The sequence below is a fragment of the Cygnus atratus genome, chromosome Z (assembly GCF_013377495.2).
Source record: "Cygnus atratus isolate AKBS03 ecotype Queensland, Australia chromosome Z, CAtr_DNAZoo_HiC_assembly, whole genome shotgun sequence".
NCBI classification, from domain to species: Eukaryota; Metazoa; Chordata; class Aves; order Anseriformes; family Anatidae; genus Cygnus; species Cygnus atratus.
In genome coordinates, this window is record NC_066396.1 from 750,601 (window position 1) to 774,834 (window position 24,234).

The window sequence follows — 24,234 nt, forward strand, 5'->3', positions numbered from 1 at the left end:
AATGCAGATGTTGAAACAGCAGCTCTTCCTGATTTTTTTATTTACTTGTACTTTTTATTATTGACTGCTACTTCTCTATTTATGTAGCACCTTTGATCATGAAAAGAAAAGCTGTATGTTCATCACTCTGGAAACTGACTTCCCCTTTCCAAACACAGATCACAAAAAAAAAATTAGCAAAAGAATACACACGTGTTGCTGATGAGTAAGTTTCCTCCTCAGATATAAATTTCCCTCATTTTTGGACGTGAATGATGAAAGTCAGACATTTGATGTATGAAGTTACCTGTTGTGCTTACCAGCTTTCTAATACAAGAGCATTCCACAGTTTAAAGATAAAAGTTAGGATGTACATGAAGGATATTTGAAATATAGAAGATAAATATCCATAAAATATCACAATGACAAAGCATTTGTATTCTGCAAAATGCAACCGTTTTACAAAGCGTAAGTTTCTTCATATTCATGTAACTTGAAAAGACAAAGTTTTAATAGCTAACAATAACAGTTAAGTGTTGTTTTTTAAATGTAATTAAGGAAGAAAATTTCAAATGAGTCCTGAAAGATACTTCCTTTATAGATTAGTGAAAAATCAAACACATTTTGGGAAAAAAAAACAAAAACACTGCTCCTCTGCCTTAAAGTATATGCATACAGCTGGCCTTACACCCAGAAAACCCCCGAAGAGCGGTGATAAGACCAGCGAGGTACATGTTCCCTCTTTGTTTCATCAGGCAGCAAAGACACACGACCAAGCTCACACTCGGACGTGCCCCACAACCACCAACCCCCCCCTGCTGGTGCAGGCTTCGTGCCCCCTGCCCGGCCCGCGGGAGGTGGTGCGGGGAGCGCCGGCCTCCCCAGCTGCCGCACCGCTCTTTCAAACGGGGCACCTGCTCCTGAGCTGGGCACTCAAGACAAAGATGGCCACACCGTGGTGTTACACACGTTTAACTTGATTTTTGGCATCAAATCGTTTGCTGCATGAAACAGCAGCTCTCTAATTTAGAGAGCAAGCAGGGAGGAGCTGCCTCCTCCTCCTCCTCCATCCCTCCATTCCCCACAGGACAGCTTCCGTGGTGCTCCCACCACCTGGAGGAGGCTCTGCTCACGGCTCTGCTCCAGTACAAAACTCAAGTCTCATCTGGTGTGAGCCCTCTTCTCGTATCGCATGTTGTTCTACGTCTTAAACCTAGCCGCTGTACTTGTTGTGACGGAGAAAAAGAAGACTACTAAAGGATCCTTCAACATCATACATCAACCTTCTTCCTCCCATGTAGAAGCTAGCAATATTTTTAATCACGATAGTAAGGCGATAACTTCAGTGTCAAGCTGAAACGACATATCAAATTATTCTGAAGAAAGTCATTTTTACCTTGCTTAATTTGTCCTTGAGCTGCATGACTTGACATCGAAGGAGGTGCCTTCACTTTTGTCATCTCTGGAGTGCCAGGCCGAGGCGGCCTAAACACAACGTGCATGAAGGGGCAGAGGAAGGAAGACAAGGGGAAAAAAAAAAAGGAAGGAGGGGAGGATTATTTGCTAAGACATTGTGACTAAACAAACTTTGAAAGGCAATCCTGTAAAGAATGATGCATCCCATTTACAGTTCCTAGCTCACTCTTTGGTGATGAAAAGTTTGTCCGTATGTTTTGATCTGTTTAGAATTTGACCTGCTCTTTAGTCTATTTAAAATTAAAACTCATCAAAAAGGACAAAACCGGCCTCTCATCCCTCCTGGCACAAATCTTACTCTAACTCCACATCACATTAACGTTGTAAGTTATCTAACTCAGTTGAAAGCAATAAAGTTACTTTGGCACAAAAAATGCTTTAGTCATGATAAGAAGAAATGCACTCTGGTCACCTGGGTACCAAAGGTTTTCACAGCCATTTAACACATCAAACTCCACAGTAAAATTAAGCAAAATAAAGCACTGTATCAACGCAGAGACTGAAAGAAAGTTGTCGTGAGTTAAAGGGAGTATTTTCTGTACCTGGTTGGGCCTTTCTTCATGTGGTCTCCAATAAAAGTTGCATTAGTCATGCTCATCAGCGTGTTTGCCAGCGAGATGACAGACAGGAGGTGCTGAGTGGTGACAGCACGCGATACTCCGTATGTCCCCTTTCCGAGTCCTTCTGTAATGGACATTTTCCTTCCCAGCTCCATGCCCTCATAGGATGGTTTACCTACAGACTGATTGTAACCGGGAAGCATCAGAGACATGTGGCCACCTCTAGACAGGAGGCCAAAGGACACCGAACAGTGCGGCTTAAGCATCCCCAGGCGATCAAGGCAAAGCTCATCTAGAACAGAATTCAAGCCCCAGGCATGAAGACAAGACATAAAAAGCTTTGCTGTATCCATGGTTAGATTATACTCTAATAAAGTTAATGGTTTAGATTTGCTAGAGCGATACTCTGGGTCACCATCTTCTCTTCTCTGCCTTATTGATTCTTCATCCTCATCCTCATCATCGAGAAGATGCTCTTTGATATTCTCTTTGATCGTCTCCTTGACCTGCTGGAAGAGGACGGCTGCTCGTTTGCCAGTCAAAAAGGAGCCTCCTTTGTCAGAACCGCCAGATGCCTTCTGCAAATTCTCCGGAGAAATGAGTGCACTGTTGGGTCTCGAGGCCTCTTCGGTCAGCAGCTGAATAATCAGGGCCTCTACATCGAAGAAGAGCACGTGTATGTCTGGATCTGTTAAGTTTGTCTTTATAGCTTGAACCATCAGGGAGTTATGCGAATATTTAGGTAAATTCCCCTGCAAAAATAAAAGAAAATAAAAGCTATTTCAAAATTTTAACTGGATAACTGTCTTTATACTTCTCTTGGATTTAATTCACAAATTCAGGAAGCCCTGTGTGAACAAAGTTTGAAAACTCGCAAGGTATAAAACATGAAAATCATTCTAAGATGCTCCACCGACATTCTCATAACATCGGGAATTTCAGAGTTGTGATCAAGTATTGCAAACCTAATATACGTTAATACTGTAACACCGACACTCAGAGGATTCGGTATGAACACCGGTGCACAAGCCTGGGCACTCAGATACTTGGAAAAACAAGGTGACACCGTTCCAAAGAATGCCCTGTGCAAGGGACCGCTCTTTTCCAAACAGAATAGGACGCTGGAAGGTTAAAAAAAAAAAAAAAAAAAGAAAAAAGGAAAATAAATAGAGCTCGAAGCAGACCTCTGCTGCTCTCTGCTGGTCAGAAGCCAGACTGCCAGAACATCAGACACCTGCATTTATCAAAAGAAAAACAAAAGAAACAAGCAAACAATCACACACAAGCTCGTTTTCTTAGGACCCAGAGACTGGCAAGAGCAATCCCAGCAGTTCTTTCAGCATACATTTTTCATAATGTGATTACTCCTCCATCAACCTTTAGCTTCTTGGGTTTGCTTCTGCATGCGTAATTGTTTTCCCTTATTGACTGGGCAAAAACTACCCCTGCTAAAGGATTTAATACGGTCACAAATGAAACTTAACACTAGTCTCATGTCTACAGATTTTAATCCCTAGCATTAATCAAATTGAGATAATAAAAACCTAGATATTGCAGTGTTCAGAAAACATGAAGCTATTTCTTTATTGTCAGGATATTCTTTTTCCCCTCTCAATACCTAAACTGTCCTCTCATGTGCAATACAAAAAAACGTCATTCAGACAAGTACCAACATACACACCTGAACATATGAATTGTTTATTCTTAACAGACTTCATGGTATTAATGTATTAAGCACATACTGACATTGCAAATACATTGATCGATATTAAATAAAATAAAATGATGTTTTCTCTCTCAAAACGGCAGTAACAGGTTTGAAGAAAAATATCTTAATTTCTTTTGCGAGCCACATCTCTACAGGAAATTCAAAAGAAGCGTTAGAGCTATAAGAGGTGACCAGCTACTTCACAGAACCGTGGAACAGCTGAGGCTGGAGCGCACTCCAACCCTTCGCAAAAACAGGACCGTGCCCAGTCCAGCTTTGAGCATCTCCAAGGAGGACACCCCAGAGCCTCGCCCCATGCAGCCAGCTCCACTGCTCTGCTGCCCTTGCAGTAAAGAGAAGTCTTCCTATGTTCAGACTGAAATTTCCCCCGCTTCAATTTGTGCTCCTTGTCCTTCCAGGGCTTACCCAAGGCCAGGTAAAGTTAGCTTATGTCTTTTCTATTAAAATTTCAGAGTGGTTTGGATAAGATCCTTTCAGTTACAATGATGAAGACTTGCTGTATTTTGTTGAATTACATACGAAAATAAATTGTTTGGATACTGCATAGAAACAGACAAGCTAGACCAGAACTTACTTTGTCAGATGCTTCAGAAGCTAGCAGGTTAGTGGCAAGAGTCTGCAGCTTTTGATGTGCCACGTTTTTCAGAGCAGCCAGGCTACGCCGAGTCATGGCCTGCTTCAGGTTGACAGCGGGATGACTGAGGGAGTCCACAGCCGCTGGAACTGCCTCATCACAGGCGTTCAGGATTTCTACTGCTGTTATTCCCATCACACACCTGTCCAGCGCACCTTCAAACGTTTTGGAAAACATTAGCTTAAGCAGGAACAATTCAGAATGTGCAAAATATTGTAAGTACAACAATGTGCAAAAATAATTTATACCACAGGATGCAACGGGTAAAGCTTTCTGCTAACAGCTATTTTTAGAAATATCATTCCCAAAGGAATGGATTTTTCCTGAATTTCCATGAGACTGAAGTGTCAGGGCTCATTCTTACCGTCTTCTAAACGGAGCATTAGCCCCTTTAAAAACAAAAGGAAGGGAAACACAAACCAGACAAACAGACAACAGAACTGATGACTATCCTTCACTTTGCAGATGAAGGAACTATTCGAGATTCAAGGTGCTGCATTTCTACACCAAGCTTTCAAGAAAACTAAGAGGAAGCATGAACACTAATAAATTAAGAGGACACTACACGTGCAGCTAACAACTGTTCTCTGTAAAGATAAATAGGAAATATATGTAGGGAGAAAAAGCCAGAGGAAGCCGTACTTCTCCAAAAATAAATGAGTTATTCTAAATACGTTTTAACAGTTGATCTACAAATTTGGCTAACATGGGGAGAGCTAGATTTCTAAACAAAAATGCATGAAAAAAATTAACACGTCTCAGATGCACCTTGCACAGATTACCAAGTATTATTAAAAAAATTTGATTAAACAATGTCTGAACTTAACCTTACCAGTATCCATTTGCCAGACGTACACAGACCCATCTGAACATCCCACTACCAGGTAGTCATCAGAAGGCCTCCATTTTATTACTTGAATAGGGAAAAGGTGACGGGATGCCAGCATGATGCATTTTTTCTCCCGCAGACTCAGAAGACCTACCGAGTGATCACTGGCAACGGAGCAAATACAGTGCTGGACTCTTGCCTTAAAAATGAATGAATAAATAAATAAAGATTAATCATAAGGTAGGCAGTTTACTTTTAAGAATCTCGTCTTCACTGGATGAAGTATAATGATCAACAACCTATTTTATAAGCAAACACAGGCACATAAATCTATGGCAAAACTTGCTGTTATCACTGGAAACAGATTTTCATTTGCAGAAATTCTCTCGAATCCAAATACCTGCATGTCATAAAGAGCACACAGGCACAAAAATGTCCTGCCTCCTTATCATAACCACGTGATATTGCTACCTTGGAAAAATTTTATGCACTGAACCAATAATGTCACTTCATGGTCATGTTCAGAAATTTTTCAATCTTTCCAGAAAAAGGAAATTATTTTCTACCAACATGTTTTTCAAATGTTTAAAATCTGAAGGGGAAGTAACTGTGTAGGGTTCAAAAGAGTCATAAAAATAATACTTCATCGGCAAATAAAATACAGACTACTTACTCTCAAGCCTGTCACTTTTATTTAATTTTTTATGCTATAGGCCAAAATATTTTAGCTAATACTGATACATATTTCTTAGTAAAAGAAAAGAGACTAGAGGCATTTTGATTTATAATACAGAATAGGCATGTCCCTGCACATACACTAATAGAAACACTGCTACAGGTGAAGTCACTCAAAGAACTACCCTTCAAATAGTTTTAATAGCTTTGCGTTTTCTTCCAGCTCTCTTTAGACTTGGATTATATGCTAATACTGAAGTTTAAATTAAAAATTTCACATCTACACATGGTTTAGATTAAGATGCTAAGTCACAGATGTTTTCAAAGGTGACATCCAAGGAAGGTTAGCGTCTCAGCAGAGCTAAGCAGTGCAGAGGTACAGGAAACAGGCTCAAGAATTAGAAGTATGAAAAGGAGGATGAAAAAAAGCAGAACATTAAAGGAAAAGGGAACAAGAAGGGAAGGGAAAAAAAGGAAACAAAAGGCAAAGAAATTGTGTTGAGCAAAAAGGAGAACCCATGTTTCTCAAGTAAACCTGTGTCATTTTGTGCATTAAATTCTCTCTGTTCATCCAAGTTATCAAAAATAAAATTTCATTCAAAACCTAAGGGCTTATGAGCTAACTGGTGGGGAACACTTGCCTCAGTTTCAAAGGTTTTCAGGGGAAAAAAGTTGCTTCCATGTGACAGAAATCCTCTCCTGCAGTTAATGCTGGATATCATCTAACGTCAAGCATTTCCTTAACTAGCTGGGTTTTAACACAGATTTTTCCACTATTTTTAATTATTTCCATAGCTAAATCATGATGCGAACAAAACCAAAATTAACGGCACAATTAAATGGTTTTAAATATTTGCAAGGGTTATACTTCAGCTCAGTGCTAGAGCTTTGGTATTTCATATTGCATTCACACTCTCAGGAAGGATTTCAGGGGCTGTAGCATTCATGGGAAGCGTAAGACAAGTTATCAGGACATATTAGTTAAAACTTACACTACAGTTTTCTGGTGGAACTAGAAGCTGTGTAATTTCTCCACCATGTACACAGAAGATATGTTTCATCTCTCCAGAAAATATATCCCACATGATGACTGAGAAATCCACACCACCTGAGATCAAATACCTTTGATCATAACGAGAAGAAACCTGGTGAGGATACAGTAAGCATGTAATTTTGTTTCGATGGCCTCTGAGAGTCCGGTGAGGTGGCCAACCTGAGGAATTGGGTAAGGTTGGGGGTAGGGGGTGGGGAAGGATGAAAAAGGGAAAAAAATAATTAATTTTTGATAGAACAATTCATAAATTAGATTGCACACACTGCGATCCAGCTGTGCTTTTCAAAAGCTTATTAGCATACCTCTCCGAAGCATATGCTCTCCTTGCAAAAGCTGAACTATAGCAGTTTGTGTTGCTGGCACAATAACAATGCTTCCATCCTCCCGACCACAGACCAAACGCCCATGTGCTGGGATATACACACTGGCTGTAACTTTAAGTGGTTCACTGAAGTTTGGTATTAAGCTTAGTTGGTCTATAATCCCAGCTGGGCGAGGAGTGAGTTTATCAAAAGCTTCCTGGAGGGATATTGAAGTTGTTGTTTGCAGTCCTGTTTAAAAAAAGGGGACAAAGAAAAAAAAAAAAAAAAGAAAACTATTCAAGAACCAAAATAGGAATGCCTTTCCTGAAGGATTTCAAAGTTAAAATACACCATGCTACAACACCACGTAAAAGATATCAGAGATCAATTCACTGACCTGAGGGAAGCTGCAGCAACACATGGAAACAATACATGTGAGAGAACTGGAAAAGTATATGATTTAAACTACACGAGGAAGTTATGTAGGCAGACAACAATGACCACAGCTGGTGTTTGGAAAAAAAGGCCATTAAAACTTAATACCTGAAAAGTGTTCAGAGTAAATGTAAGATTTTGATCACATATTAAAAAGTTAAGTAACTGCAACTCTTAAAAGAAGCAATGAAAAAAAAAGTACAACAAAAAAAGCTTCCTGGATTTATAGGAAAAGCAGCAGTGCTTTATCCAGCAACAAAATACGTAACAAAATAGAGATGTCCATTACAAGACCTAGCAAGAAGACATAATTATGTAATACCTTCTGCACTATCTTGTTGTTCAAGATTTTCAGGCACACTCCAAATACACAGTCTTCCTGAAGAGTCTCCTTGGATTAGCAGCTTATAGGAAAACTCCCTACGTCTGCAGAAGAATCGAGTAACTGGGGGACATATAAGTAACTGTTAAAAAATAAAATAAAATAAATTAGAACTTCAGACATACGCAAACCATGTACAAATCTGAGTATTTACTTTTCCCACATAACTCACTGTACATTTTGAAAGTAGAACAAAAAACAGCTACTCTATGCCTTATCTTTGTTATAGAAGGAAGAATAAATACATCAATACGAATTAGAAGACACTGTGGTTAGTTATGAAACAAGTCACAGTTTTAGGGGAAAAAATATGTATATATAATAAATATATGTGTTTTTTATATTTTTATATTTATATATCTCTCTCTATATATGCATACTGTAAAATTGTTAACGTTTCAACTGTAATGGTAAGCTGGAGATACACTACTCAGTAAGGAATGTGGCCATAAGAGAAAAGGAAGTTATAATGTTAACAAACAACACAGCAGATCAAATCTATACGTGTTTAAATGCCCAAACTGGGCAACAGATTAAATGGTTGCTATTAAAAAAAGGATCCATACAATAGTCTTACACTAACAGTATCTGTAAGCGAGACAATTATTTAAACCTAGTACTACACATGACTAGGTATATCACACAACAGTCCCAAAATATATTAGTTTATAGCAGATACAGTTCACAATATAATATAAAAACAAGTATAGTTAAATGAGGATTTTAGCCAGAATTGGCTTTTATTTACTTTGCAAGAATCTAAGCTTGAAAACTCAAAGTTGTGACTCTCAAAGCCCTCGCTCAGTGACTGCCTAATCATCATGCACATCACAACTTGACTTCTGCTCCAGCACTGATGAATGATAAACTGCTAGCATACAAGAACTGAAGATTCACTTGCCCATAGACTAATCTCTGCATTTATTTGAAAACCAACAAGAACCAAAACAAAGAAACAAAATAGCAGGGAAATTACATCTGGTTTTCTTCCAATCGTCTACTTTCTCTAGCAAAAGAGGAAATTCTGAAGGTCTACTTAGAATGAGAAGAAAGTGTCATGAAGCATGCATATTTAAGCTCTCTCAAGAAGAAATACTGACCATAAATGAAAACCCCAAAGAAACGTATTTTTACCTGTTTATCTGCTCTGTCCAATACGCTGTACAGTAAAGGAGGATTTAGATTTTCTACTGCTTTTCCCACATCTCTGCGAAATGAATCACTAGCTGGTAGACAGCTGGGTTTAAGAACGAAAAAAAAGGAATAACATTTATTGTATGACTAAAGTGATCACTCTGTCAATAGCTAACTAAATAATATGCTAGATTCTTAAGCAAAAACAGTATCCAAGCTCTTAAACATTGCATTTTCAGAGTTCAGAGTTTCAGAGTTCAGAAGAGTTCAGAGTTCAAAACATTTGGCTTTTTACTCAGGACCAAACCACACCAAACTCAAGTATTCTTCCACCAGAGCACCAGGTAGATCTGCTTGCTTCTTTACGCTGTGATGGCACATGAAGGTCAGAAAGGATTTCTTGTCTGACTTATGTGACAATATTGGAGGATCTATATGATAAAAATGCATCTCCACCCAGAACAAAGAAATGTTTGCATATCACAAATTAAAAGATGTAAAAAGAAAACCATTCAAACCATTCAAAATGTCTCATGCTTTAATCTAAAAAAAAAAAAAAGGGAATCAGAGCATTTCATTGTTGAGTACCTGGGTGGTAATTTATATATGAAACTTTGTCCATCTTCTGTCCAAACAATCACTTTGTCAGCTGACACAAAGTCGCCACCGGTCCAGGTCTGTTCATTTTCACTAGGGAGTGAGCATAAAAGGGAATAATCTCCAGCATCAAAAACCTGAAAAGAAACAGAAGTCTATCAGTCATCAACCAATTACAGATTAAAATGCCCAGGCAGCAGCTAATTGCAGTTTCCACATACGCATATTAACAGGATTTAGAACATCTTGATCTGAATGTCTTACTTGCAATTTAATTACACGAGGTGCTAGTGTGAGAATAAGCTAGCGTTTGTTCAGCTAGCTTTCCTTACCCTCCAGTACTTGGAGCACACTACCAACAACGACCGCTGGGTAAATGTGCAGAAAGAAATGCTTTGACAGTTCTGACAATAAATAGGTTTTGACTCCTCTTCAAATATTGGTGTGGTATCCTAAATAAAAATAAACAAGCAAAGTAATTACATTAAATTATCTACATTTGATTTAAAAAGCCTGCAGACTGTCACAGGTACAAGAGTAACATATATGCAGAAGAACAGAACTAAAGAAGTGATGAGAAATTGGCTTGCAGAGACAGACAAAAATGGCACCAACAGGAGGCTGTAAGTGTTATTTGGAGAGCACGTGTGTACAGCCCCATCGGGCGTGAGTACTGACCAGCAGTCAGCAGGCAGAGCGCTGAACTGCTGAGCACACAAGGCTGTTTCCTTCCTCGCGTCAGCGAGCTCACGTCCCCAAGTTCCCAGCCACGGACTGGGTTAGAGGTGAAGGTTCAGTCACCGCTGACCGCATTCTCCTGAGACCCCATCTAGCACCACCGGGCAGCACTGGACCTCACCCCTCCGGCCCTACACCCTTTGCTGAGTTAGAGCATCAGACGGGTCTACCCCATCGGTGCTGTGCCTTGACCAACCTCGGTCCGCATTAAAGCGTAACTTTCTTCTGGTTATGTTGAGGGCGGTTTCCGATAGCCTGTCCAGATGAAAACACAACCAGCACCTGAAACTGGCAGTCTCTACACAGGCAAACATATGTATGGAAATCAGATAACAAGAAAACACCCAGCTGATTTTTTTTCCTTGCTCAAACTGACCTTAGAACATGACAGAAAACGTGATGGAAGACGGACTACGTGGTTTCATAAGATGCCAGATGGCCAACTTCTACAGAAAAACCAAACCCTTGTCACATTTCTTATTCTATTATTCCTCATAAGAAGATCTGCAAGAGCACGTGGCATCCTCTTTTGTCACTTAAGTCTAACAAATTCCCCAGCTGGACAGATTAGTGGTGCCTATTTAGCACCGTCACTCTCGGTGGATTACCTTTCTTCTAGACAGCCAGCTGAAACTAAACACATTCAGCTCACATTTCATTCTTGTACGGTTCCCACTATCCCAAACAGACTATACTCCTGTTTAGGTATGCGTTTCTTACTTTCATACTCCTCACTGCACTATGCAGAGTAAACAAGTATTTATTAATATCATGTTCTGACTAATAAGGACTTACACTGCAAGGTCTTCAACATAAAATTTGTCCGTATCCAAGTTACACATACAGCGTAGCATCCACATCGGTTTGGAAAGCTAAAGGTTACTGAAACAATCTTTTGTTACTAAATTTACTTTGGATCTCAAAAGCCTGTGAGAGGTACAAGATAATTTCAGGAAAGAACAGGACTTTTAAAGAAGAAAAACTAAAACTGAATAGACCAAAATATTTGCATATCATTAACACAAACCATTAAATGGCATGCATAAAAAAACAGATTTGTAGAAATTAATTACTGTATTAATTTTGAAATAAGTTCTGTTAGAGTCAAACAAAGAACATCTTCATTAGGATTTCTGTTGATATTTAAAAAAAAAAAAAAAAGATAAAGCCCATGATATTCCAGGTAGCAGGAAGAACAGGAAAAAGGATTAACAGATGCTCTCTCTTCATCAGAGCAGGACTTGAGGAAAAAAAAAATCTGGGAGTTAACAGTTGAGGGTGGTATGTCCTTTAAGATTTTTGGGAAATGTCACTAATTCAGAAGCCTTTGCTTACCTGCATGCGACTAACTTCAGAGGTTATTATCCATACTTTCAGGATGCCAGTCACTGAAACTGCTACAACAGTATCCTCTGGGGGGGGAAAAAAGGCAGCTAAATACAAGAATGTCTTCATTTTGGTACACACTTGTACGTATCTGAGTACAAAAATATGAGAGAGCTCCTCAACATTGAAATTTACCAAAACAATCTTAAACTGTTTGCTTCAAAATCAAATGTTTATTTGCAAACTGGTATGCCAGAAGTGCACATACACATATTCAGTGGTTTTGTGTTTAAGTTTCACTCCCATTATGGGTGGGGACATGGTCTCTTAACACCTAGGGCTCAAATTAAATAGAGGGGGGCAGAGGGTGAAGGGTAGCCCCAGTTGTTTCTAGCACTGCTGTCTGACACGAGGCGTTGTCTCATCACTGTCTCCAAAAGCAAGGTGTTTCTCTTGTAGGAGGAAAGACCTCTTGCTTATGCCTAGCTCTTTGCCCACACCGGCCTGAGAGGCTGCTGAAGCTTAATGGGAAACGTATGCTAGCTGTACGCTGCCCAAGCAACCTGCCTGGGGGTTCCCCAACAGTGTCTCTGAAAAAGTAATCCATTCCATTCACTAACCACGCACACCAACCCCCCCAACACAAACCAACCCCCCCACACCAAACCCACACCTACTGCTAGTCACTTCCTAGAAATTCCTGTTTTCCCCAGGCAATTCTGCTGAAGGACAAAAATCCCCGGGCCAAGGGATAACTTCTTGATTACAAAACACAAACACGATTAAAATGATTACAAAACAGAGTAAAATTAAATGCAGTAGCAGGGAACTTAAAACCAGAGTTCACTTCCCATTGTTCCAGCAACTCAGATGTTGCGGAGACAGCAATTCAGCATTCCCACAGCAGCCCTTTGGGAACAGTTTACAACTGCTGTCAGCCTTAATTGAAGATAAGTCTCTTTCCTTCAGAATCTTCTTTCTTAGTGTTCCTCAAACTCTTAGAAATTAACAGCTTCAACAACGGAAAAAGCTGAATGAGGCACATCTCCACAGCTGCCAAAAATTTACAGCTTGGCAACTGAACACAAACTAGCAGCGAAGCAGATGTGTGGACAGGTATTGCTTCAAACCATGTTAACCCATCCGCTACTATATATTCTGTCCACCCACAAACCTCTTCACTAAACTGCCTGGCGTTACTTTTAGAAGTTCCTCTCTCTGCAGTCTTCAGTTTTTTTATTGTGTACTTTAATCAGCACTTTCCTTAAACACATCTCCTGCAATAATAGCTTTGAAAATGTTATGACAGCACTTTTTATAAAGCTACTAATCACAAGGAATATTCACGGTATGTATATATCTTGTCAAAATCACAATTCCTAGCGTGCCAAATGATCTCGATGTATGCCACACATCACATTAGTAATGCAAATGACAGCCTTAGCATCTAGAGTGCTTGCACCTCTTCCTTTAGCCTCGTGCCAGTTTCCAGGCTCTTGCTATCACAGCGTTCTCCAAAACCTCTTTTCAATTCTCAAAGACAAAACAAGTTATCGCTCTAGTGGAATGTGCTTTTATTCCAAAAGAAAATGACTCTCCCTGTAGGAATGCTCCTTGCCCTTCAGATTTCAGCACATGCACACACTGAAGATAACAGAACTGAATTACTTACCAGGTGAGCCTGGAACCTGTTGTAGCTGATTTCACTACCTGGACGCTCATTTTAGGTTTTGCTCGTGAGAAAGCACTAAAATTTGGCCAGAGCTAAAGCTCTCATGGGATGCAACAGCGACAGAGGCGATACCAAAACCACAAAGAGTCTGCTCCCTGCACATTTTCAGGGACTAGAAATAACTACGCATGCATTGCTTTTTTGAGAAGTTGAAAATAGTATTACCTTACAGGGGGGCAAAGCCATAATAAAAGCAACAAAAATAATTACCTTGTGTTCTATTGGATTTAATGATAGTCATGGAGCTGATCCAGTCGGGAGATATCTTTGATAACAAAGAATAAAGAACTTCAAGGCTGGTGGCATCCACAACAAGAATTTCTGGATAGTGTCCATGGCATAACAGTCTCCCTTCACGCTGAGTCCCGACTGTGAACTGATAGAACTAACCGGATATTAACACAACACAAAAGTTATACTCCATGCAAGACACTGACTGCTTCATTTTTAATCAAGACTGTCATTCCGTAAATATATTCTACTGGCTATATATTAAAAAAAGTGCTACTGGGCTCTGATGAGCGGAGCTTTTTGCTGAGGCCCCCATCTGCTGTTATCTTCCCGAGGCAACCTTTGGACAGCTCACCCAGCTCCGGTGGCAGACAGGAGCCTGTAACAGCCCTGCCTGCTGAGGTCAACCTCCCTCTCCCACCTCCCCCAGCAGTACTTCTCAGTTTTATCCTATTCCTCCGTTCTTTCCAGGATCTCTAATTATCTTTTTCCCCCAAAAGCTGAATTAAAGCACCTACATCCAGCTCTAAGGCATTTGATGATACTGCACAACTTTCCATGCCTCATTTTAATAACTGATCTATAGTTATCCACGCTGCACCATAGAGAGTAGGAGCTCTGAAGCATACCCAGAGTACTAACCTGTATGCCAGTGTGCGTGCAGGCTAGCTTCGTAAACTCTATGCATCTCCCATCATTCACATCCCACAGACACATCTCCCTAAAACACAAAAGACAGATTACAGCCACATCCAAAATATTTCAGTCTTCCAAGGATTAAAAAAATTATTTATGCTGGGAGAATCTGAAACATTTATTATTGACTATGTGAGTTGTATTTAGGTAAAGGAAACTCAAAATCTACTTGAGTTGATTCTATTCGAATCTACACAGCCTGTTCTGCCCTATAAAGACAAAGGGAAATGAGCAAAATGAAAAAAATACATCACAAGCAATCAACATATTAAGTAAATGCAAGCATTTAACTGAGAATTTCTCATTTCTCTCACCACTATTTCAAATCTTTATTACATCTACTGCTTCCCCTACGGTGTCCGAAGATTAGCTTGCCTTTTCCACATTAGCGAGGAAGAAAAGCGTATTACAGAAAAACAGAACTTCATCACATGGCAGTGAACACTGACGGTTTTTCAGAGGTTCCAGGCTGGCAGGAGCTGGCAGCATCACCTGGTACTCCTCATGGAATCATGGAACAACCAATTATAAATAGCATCAGTAGATATTTTCCTGACTTGCCTTATAAGAAAATATTACAGTTACCTCTGTGAATTAATGCAGATTTCAGAGGGATAAGGAAACATTTCCCCCTATTTACAGTTTTTTCCCCCAACATTTTGACTTTCAAAATTTTATTTTAAAATTTAATCAAAACGGAATCTGTCAGCTGCTGCCTCATCTTTTTTCCCTTTGCATCAGATATATAATTTCACACAAAACTTCTTTTTGGTTTTAAATCCGAAACAAAAAGACTACTTAGTACTGAAACCACTGCAAGGCAGAAATTGTAAGTTTTGACACGCTCTATTCACAAAGTCCAGGTTAAAAGGTTGTTTAAATACCTCGTTCCCTGACTTTGTCAGATAAACTTACTGGGTTTGTCTGGATACATAACTGACCTATATCTCTCCAACTGCATTTATATAGACAGAGGCTAAGAAATTTCTTACTCAGCCACAGTTGATCAAATCAACCTTAGCCTGGAGGTCTACCTTCTGTTAACCAGCCTTCAAAAACAAAGCAAATACAAGAACAGACTCCAAAACTTCTTTTGCCTTTTATAGCTCGATTTGCATACCAGCAGGTCTGCCAGTCAAACACCAAGTTCCATACATGAATGAAAGAGCAACTCTCAGTAACAGACACATGCTCTGGAAGGATCATCTCTAGAAACACTTTCAGGTCAAATATTTTGCCTAATTAAAGACAGCCGAAATAGAAAATTTAGCTTTTCAAAGCAAATTTTGAAAAAGCAAAGCACAAGGGCATACTTCTAAAAAAAAAATATACACATGCACACCAAATCTAAAGGTTCAAATTTATACTAGTTTAAGAAGGAATAGCATGCGTGTAGTGTTACCCTGTGCTGGTAAGGCTCAAGAAGATGCTAAAATCAGTAATAACGAGATGCCTTGCGCTAAGACAAGTGAAAGCTGACCCCATCCTACTCAATGCAAGTCCACAGAGGCAGGCTACTCATTTGTAACTGAATTGCTCACACGCTTCTTAGAAACTCAAAAGCTGTTCTAGACTCCTGCTGACAAGAGTAATTACTTCAGCTCCCCGAACCTAACCTAGGCTCAAATTATGGAAAGAAAAAAGCTCTGGCCTTCCAGAGTCGCTCTGTAAGAGGAACAAGACCATGGCCTGCTTCCTAGAAACTGCTTGCTGGCGCCTAGGACGGGGCTGGCACACGGTCAGCCAGAACACTTCTGCAGATATACAAGGGTACAGCGCCTGCATCCTCCCCGCTTGCGGGGGTTCGGCTGCCCAGGCTCACGGCCAGCTTTGATAAGGAGCTGCTCGGCCTTGAGGAGCTCTGGGAACAAGCAGGGGGCTGCCTCAGCTCGGCCTCTCCACGGCCACCTCTAGGCTGGGGCTCTCTTCCCCGTCCCTGCCCGAGTGGCACCGGGGCTGTGCCCGCAGGGACCGACCCCGGCTCCCCCGCAGCGCTTGCTGCTCAGCCGCCTGGGGAAAAGCTCTGGAGCAGGCGTGGAAACCAATGCGGACGGTACAAGCAACAGCATCCTGCTGCAGCAGAACTGGTTGATAAAGAGGTTGGAATGCAAAGAAGTAGGTGGAAGCAACCTGATCTCTCCTCTACCCTCAGCTTCCGTTATTTAACAGCCCCGCACGTTAATAAATGCCCAGAAAACTCACCCGCTCTCCGAGGCGCTCACTATGTACTGCTTTTCACTGGAAGCAGAGGCCTTTGATAAACACGTAATTGAGGCTGTGTGACCAAACAGCAGAGCTCTGGGATTAATCTAGAATCAGGGAAATAAAATGCGAAGTTACACATAGTTACTGTGAAATAACAAAGGCACTACAACTTAGCTTGAATACACATATTCCAGTTTTCTCTTTTACATTATACAAATGTGTTAATATATGTACACATTTTATTAGCGCAGCTGCGGACATCATCTTGAGTTTGCACAGAATGCTGCTATATTATGTGAAAAAAACAGTTTCTACCTAACATTGTACCGTCAATTTGTGAAAAAATGCACTTTGCATAAAACTCACGCCAGCAACAATTTTAAATCACGGATGGACTTTGGCCTGACTCAAAAGAACAAACTGTGTTGTACTGCAAAAACAGTTTCTCCTCCCAGTCAAGCAACTTCACAACCCTCTCCATTTATAAACAAGTCCATATACAATCCATTCATAGATGAAAGACGAAAAAAATGTCCTTTGTCCATCCTAGAAAGAAATTGTTGCCTTCTCCTATTTTTTTAAAATATATTAGACATAATTTTGGGAGATACCTCAGATGTTGAGGTTGTTAGGAATTCATTGTAACTTTTTTCTGAATTACGCTGTATTTTTACAAGAAATGATTATTTTTCTAATATATTCTAGGAGTTTAATACTCCTTGTACTGAGGCAAATTACAAAATTCTATTCAGAAGAGACACTTGCAGATTCCAACACCAGAACAGCCACTGACATATGATACCATAGTTATATGGTATCTATCAATCAATCATCAATCTATATCTCTGCTCCAAGCCTTTTTTTCTCATTCCGTTTTCATGGAAATCAGCAGTTATTTTATTCAAAATAACCTTGAAGAGCTCTCTAAATACAGGTCTCTGATCTCTGAAATCAGTTTTTACAACACAATTTAAAGCAGCTACGCTTGAAAGTAATGGTAAGTTTAGAGTAGCTCCAGAAAAGAGGAGATAATTATTTTTAAAAATTACTGCAGGAGCAGCAACGGAGTATGAGAGCAAAAATGCCTCTTTCTGACCTGAAATATTCACTACTGGGGGCATGATGTCACATCCAGGTGTCATCTTATGAAGGGAGGAAGAAAGGATGAGTGAATGGAGTATAGCAAGAGCTGAAGGCCAGAATCGATCCTGTACTGTAATACTGAAGACTAAAATTGTTTTGGCAACAAAGATACACACTTAAAGCACAGAGAAAATTAAAAATCATGCAGAGGCTTACTTCTAAATCTAGAGAGAGGTCCCAGAGACATATCTGTCCGTCATGACAGCCCGTGACGATCATGGACACGTCATCCATTAGCAGCAGCGTTGATATGCAGTGGGTGGGAGCCTTCCGACCCCAGAGAACAATGGGCAGCACCAGGCTGTTTCCTGCCATTTTGCTCTCACACCTGCCAATTTAATCAAAATAAGAAATATCACTTATCGGCGGGTATGCCATTTCTTCACCTGGCACCCAGTTATCTCTTCCGTCACTGGGGAACACGTTCACCTTCATATAGGGATTGAGTAACATATTGAAATGGTCACTTGAAAAATACAGGGAAATGGGTTGGTATTATACCTCGCTAGTTTGATTTCTTACAAAATAAGATACTTGCAAAAGGTCCTTTTCAACATTTCAGCATTTCCCAACATACGTAAGGAATTTTGCCCCAGATCACCCTTTTTACAACATCTTGAAGTCGCACATACTTCAAGTCCCAGGGCTGCAGCACCCATCATGGGCCCGACTGGTAGAGTTCTTCTTTTGCAAGCCCAAGGACCCGTTGTCAAAAATAGGCTCTGGGGCTTCCCATGGATCGCTGTGCACTTTCCAGAACTACTCTTCTGTCAGAAGAGCCTGGCATGAACTTCATGAATGAAACTGCTGGGATTAAAGTTACATTCACTTATCATTGGTATGAGCCGGGTATAAGGCATGCACAAGACCTATTCCAAAAACGTGGAGTCCAACACAAATTAACGCTGTATCTCATCTATATAAACATTACATGGAAATTTCTTCAAGAACATAGTTTATAGTAATTTTGACAAACGCTGCCTGCATTTCGAGTGCAACCAATCCCTGCAGCCAGAGGAATTGAACCTGGTAATGTCCACGGAGAATGCATCACGTTCATTGCATCCAATCAAACTACAGTTATTAAAAACTACTTAGGAGCCATTAGTTGATAAACAAATATAGATACAGACCGCCAATCGAGCCCCCACTCTCTTACGGCACACCAGAAGCTACCTGGCAATTAGTATTTGTAAAAGACGCCCGTAACCACAGTGTTAATTGTTACGCAATGCTGAATCAATTGTTCCCAGCCTGGGTGATCACAATATGGAACTGTAAAATAATTTTAAAAGATGCAAAGGATACAGTGACCTTACCAAAAGGTGCATAGCTGCGTAACATAACACAACAGCCCAAAGTGTAAGTAATAATATAGAAGGAACCTAATATATTTTATACTTTCCATGCAGACAAACATGAGAAAAAGCACTGCAAACATTACCAGCAAGACACTTTTTAAAGGCTTACAAATACCCACATTTCCAAAGTTTTAGATAAGAGAGGAAAAATAATTCTTAGAGCATTTACTACCAACCCCTCGGGGAGAAACAGCAAAAAGCAAAGCTACCTCTTTCCTTCTAGTTTTTTATTACGGTATCGCAAAGCCTTCATTAAAAACTTCATTTTCAGGAAGCACCACAGGCTCATTTCAACGGCTGCAGAACTCGGACCACACAGAACAACAGTTCTCTGTCGTCACCCAACACCAAATACACCCCCTGCAAAAACCCAACCTCACTTATCTCTGTAACGATCGATATATCTTTTTTTTACATCAGTGACGACAAACTACAGCAGCGAATAAGCTCTGTGCTTATTGACAAATGCTCAACAAGCATGCTGGGAAGCACTACAAATGAAAACCCGTGTTTTATTATTTGCACCTCCCTACAATTTCTGCAGAAGTGAGAACTGGGAATCTGAACTGGAAAGGAATCAGAGACATCGAACTGAGTGAAGTTGTTCGTGCTTGCCACCCGTGTCTCCATCGGGATCTTCAAGCTTTTCCCTGCCACTTGCACACGTGCCAGAACCTCTGGTTCCTCCCTCCAGACATGCAAAACCAGAACGATCTCGTGTTATCGTGCGTGCACATAAAAGCATCTGTAAGTTACCTGGCTTCGCTTTCAAACCACCTCTGTCAAAGAGGCAATAAATACAGACAGGCAGGGGTGTGCGAAAAGACAAATTATTACTTAATTTGGGTTATTACTTTCTGCCACGATTCATGCTTGGAAACCAATTCCAGTATTCTTAAAACTGGCTGGCATTTCTGCCTGTCCGGCCTTGGCATGTACTTGTATCCTTCTAAGTGACCGCAAAAGACAGGCAGAAAAACCCACAAACCTTCCTCCATCTGCATGCAAGCTGCTTCTGAAACTTCAGTTTATTTGCAACTTCTGCAAGCTTTCCCACAACTTTCAGCCCTAAGAAGCTAGAGATGTCACTGCACCTCGTAAAACTCAAGAACTAAGCCATTTACCCCGAGAGAGCATCCATGATAAGGGTTTTACAGACACAAGCAGCACCCAAACAGAAGTAATTTAGGGTAGGAAGCCGTGCAGCTGGTGAGCGACTTCCACTCGCAAACGATATTTATTTCAAATAAACCACGCGCAGAGAAAGGCTCGATCTTAAGACACGTGTGGACGCTAAGAGAATCTGTCAGAAACTGCATCGACGAGCCGACTGTGTCTTCATCATATCTGCTCTCAGTACACAGCAGCTCCAAAGCGAAGCGTTAAGGGCTGCCAAATGAACATCTGCTTTTAAACAAACCTAACTGTGCGTATGTACAAACAAAGCAACTAGAAAGGTTAAGAATAAATCATTCCTTCCCCTATCAATGTTTACCACATGTTAATGTCATTTTTCTGTATTTTCAGCGGAATTTAAATTCTGTTCTTACTCAGATTTGTCACCAGGAAGTGACAGAGATGGCTGCCATCCATGACATCAGCACAAACCTTCGAAACGGGTTGCGTATTTTCAAGTGAGCAGTGATTTTTATGCCTAATATTTTTCACACGTACAGAATCCTTCATTCGAAAAGACATCAGCTAAGCATTGTAACACCACTGTAACACCTAAAGCCATTTACATGAGGGCAATCACATTTATGGCGGGGCTCCCTCCTGGTACTGCATGGCTTCCATTTGAATCACCCAATGCATTTTATAAAATCTGATATTCTTTAATTTTATTACAAATGACCTCTTCCATTTAATACTTGGAGATGAAAAAAAAAAAAAGATGGATGAAGTGGGGAGAAGAAAATCCAGTGCTTTACCCAGTTACAGAAACATTTCCCTGTGAGAACCCAAATATTGAAACATTCACACTTTTAAGTAAATAAACAAACCATTCTGTTATTAAACACAAAGGCTCAGTAACATTTGCTAGTTAAAATCTCGCTTGTTTCAGGTCTGTCAGGAGTGCTCAGGGGCTCTGGGAATTAGTTTTGACTCACCATAAGGGGATCAAAACCAAAGTATTTCTGCGTTCTTAACCTACCATCAATCTAACAAAACCACAGAACAGCTGAGGGTGGAAGGCACCTCGGGAGGTGACATTCCCCAAAGCCCAGCACAAAATGGGTCAGCTACAGCCGCTGCCCAGGACCGTGTCCCATCCTCGCAGTGCACAACCCTCTGGTTACCGACCTCTCCTCCCGAAGGAGGCTTTCGCTTCGCTGCCCGCCTACCAGAGCGCACGGAAACTCCTCGGGAATCTGTGTCAGACGCTGGCTCCAGCCGAGGTAACACCCACTGCTCTTCCTCATCCTCCCGGCCAGTCATCTGTGTCATCACGGGAGGCTAGCACGCTGCTTAGAGCACAGTTTCCTCTTTGTAAAGCCACCCGAGAAGTCTGAGAAAGCTTTTTAAAGGCTAATGCTTTTACAGTAAATGAATCCCTATTTTTTTTTTGTCCAAGAAATTTTGGACCACGTGTGCATGATACAAAATACTGTAAAAAGATCTACCTGCTGAGTTCATTAAGTTTGACACATGTAACAAACCACTATCATTCCAGCTTGCATCAGGCAAGCACTAAACTCAAAACTTGGAGAACGATGCCTGTATTTTATCCACGCTGAAAGTTCTGATTTGCAAACACAATGGAATTATTGCAACACTGTGCACTGTCTTTATAAAAAGAAGCATTAAAAAATGTCATTTTTCACTAAGAGAGTACTACGAGTAAACAGGTGGGGAATGCACTCAGTGCTGTACAGCACAACCAAGAAACAGACTTGTCACGATGACAGCAAAGTCGGGAAACCAGCCTAGCACAAGGACAGCACACCGGCAGCTTTAACGGCAGCCTCCTGGACAGGCATGCACACGCAAATATACACGCAAAGCAGGACAGCAGCTGGCTAATTAAGCTGTCAAGTGCATTCGTTCTTATAATTAACTGTACCCATTTCAAGACAAGAAAAAAATAAAGCAGCTGTCAAGGAGAACTGAGGTATCTGTACATATCCGAGAGGTGCAAGGACTTTTCAAAGGCCCTGCTTTGGCAAACACAGCACACTCGCTTTTCCTACCATGAATATTCACGCTGACCTCGCTAGCCCTACTCATTACAGCCGAGCTAAGCGCATCTGCGGGAGGGAACTAACCCACTATTTTCAGCCTGGCCAAACTGTTAGCCGCTCTGCGGCTACCTGACGCGCTGGGGAATTGCAACCCAGGTAATAACCAGCGAAACTGACTATCGGTCATGTCACGTTGATTGGGGATGACAAACCTGGGGGCACCTGGCCTTCCTTTATCCGCCTGCGGCTGGCTGAGCCTGTCCCCAGCAGCGGGCAGCCAGGGCTCGGCTCCCAGGCCGAACCCCGCTGCAGTGCGGCAGGCGGCACGTCGCCTCTGCACCTGCACCCAGCGCTCCTCTTGGCACCGAGCTCTGCCTCTCCGCTTAGCCACGGCGTATCGCCGTCACCTAAACAAAAATATCGTAAACGCCGCTGCCAGACCTTCCCAGTGCACCCAGATCAAAGCTAAATTCAACAGGACAACTACGAACCTGTCTTCCCAAACAGAGATTAAACGAGAAGAAAGCAGGCGGGTACAGAGAAGCGCTCCCTAATCTTTATGGGGTAACAACGGCAGCCGCGGCCCAATGAAAGACGAACGCCTGCCCCAGCTGAGCAAAGGGCTATAAACGTCGGATTTAAAAGCACTCAACGTGAAGGTAACGCCGGCTGTCCCACCACAAAAGACGACGGGGAAGGGAGAACCCGGCCCCACGTACACACGGATGGCTGGAAAACGAGAAGAGGCGACGGCACCCGGCGCTGCAAGTCCTCGCCGGCGCCCGGGGCTGCCTCCGGAGGGCGGCCGCAGGGCCCCGTGGCGCTGGGCTGCTGACACACCGCGCCCGGCGCCCGCACCCCCACACCCCCCGGGGGCTGCGAAGCCGGCCCCGGCCCCGGCCCCGGCCCCGGCCCCGGCGGTGCCCGCCCCGCTCCGCCGCGTCCAGCGCCCGTGGAGCAGCCCCGGTGGACGGGGGGTGCCGGCGGTCCCGCACTCACCTGCGCGGCGGGGGCGGCGGCGGCACCCGGGGCCCGGCCCGGCCCGGCCCGGCGCGGCGAGCGGCTGCCGCTGTCGCAAAGCGGCGCCTGACGGCAGCCCCGCCGGCCCCGCGCCATGGAGACGGGGCGGGACCGGGCCGGGCACCCGCCGAGCGCCGCCCAAACGAGGGGTGATTTTGGATTAAAGGCCTGCTGAGGGAACTCCTTGCTCAAATGGTTCCCAGCTTTCGGCTGAAATGGTGCAGAGGTGTCAGAGACGGCAACCTGCGTGTGCCAGACTTGCCTTCTGAACCTCTCAATGGACCAAGCTAAGGAGGTGTGGTGGGTCACTGATGTCACTTCTTCATTTTCTTCGCGAGTGAAACAGCACTTCTTGCTGTCAGGCCTTCCGTAGGTGTGAATAATGGTCCTTAGCTGCACACAAATTCATCGGGTGTGCTGAAGCTGCAGTGACGGCTTTCTTTTTTCCTCTCAGCAACTTAGCAATGCACATCGGTACCTCACAACCGTTAGGATAGAAAGGGAAAAAACAATTATTTCTGCAGTTGAAACGAGAGAGAACGCTTTCTTTTGTCCAGAAGCAATTAAAATAGTGAAATTAGTTCACAACTTGTTTTATTGTGTGTTGGCACATCCTGTTAACTATTTGGGGACGCTTTATGGAGACGTTCCATACCCCCAGTTCCCTATAATTGATGGGCAAAGACAAAGCAGCACTAAATTTTTATTGCTGTTGAATTAGTAACCAATTTCAGTTCAACTGTCATGTATAAACATTTGAACAAACGCTAATACTGTGTTGGTATATTTTTATGAGAAAAGTAATGCCGAGATC

The 24,234-nt window shown here is 42.0% G+C and overlaps 1 protein-coding gene across 5 annotated transcripts in view; it reads right to left on the reverse strand.

Annotated features, from left to right (window-relative positions):
- Positions 1 to 23,503, reverse strand: part of WDR7 (WD repeat domain 7) — a 115,309-nt gene extending 91,806 nt beyond the window's left edge. For 3 of the 5 annotated variants that reach the window (XM_035560012.2, XM_035560010.2, XM_035560011.2), the window contains exons 1-16: positions 23,400 to 23,485; positions 18,014 to 18,185; positions 16,712 to 16,818; positions 14,456 to 14,534; positions 13,793 to 13,967; positions 11,860 to 11,936; positions 10,119 to 10,238; positions 9,778 to 9,923; positions 9,190 to 9,292; positions 7,996 to 8,137; positions 7,239 to 7,487; positions 6,875 to 7,095; positions 5,211 to 5,406; positions 4,319 to 4,533; positions 1,998 to 2,767; positions 1,376 to 1,464 (exon numbers count right to left, since the gene is read on the reverse strand). In XM_035560012.2, coding sequence (XP_035415905.1) covers positions 1,376 to 1,464; positions 1,998 to 2,767; positions 4,319 to 4,533; positions 5,211 to 5,406; positions 6,875 to 7,095; positions 7,239 to 7,487; positions 7,996 to 8,137; positions 9,190 to 9,292; positions 9,778 to 9,923; positions 10,119 to 10,238; positions 11,860 to 11,936; positions 13,793 to 13,967; positions 14,456 to 14,534; positions 16,712 to 16,818; positions 18,014 to 18,172 — 2,848 coding nt within the window. In that variant the 5' untranslated portion in view covers positions 18,173 to 18,185; positions 23,400 to 23,485. Of the gene's footprint in view, positions 1 to 1,375; positions 1,465 to 1,997; positions 2,768 to 4,318; positions 4,534 to 5,210; positions 5,407 to 6,874; positions 7,096 to 7,238; positions 7,488 to 7,995; positions 8,138 to 9,189; positions 9,293 to 9,777; positions 9,924 to 10,118; positions 10,239 to 11,859; positions 11,937 to 13,792; positions 13,968 to 14,455; positions 14,535 to 16,711; positions 16,819 to 18,013; positions 18,186 to 23,119; positions 23,195 to 23,399 lie in introns of those variants that run through there. The other 2 variants (XM_035560005.2, XM_050716417.1) reach the window with 2 other exon arrangements.
- Positions 23,504 to 24,234: the final 731 nt, after the last annotated feature.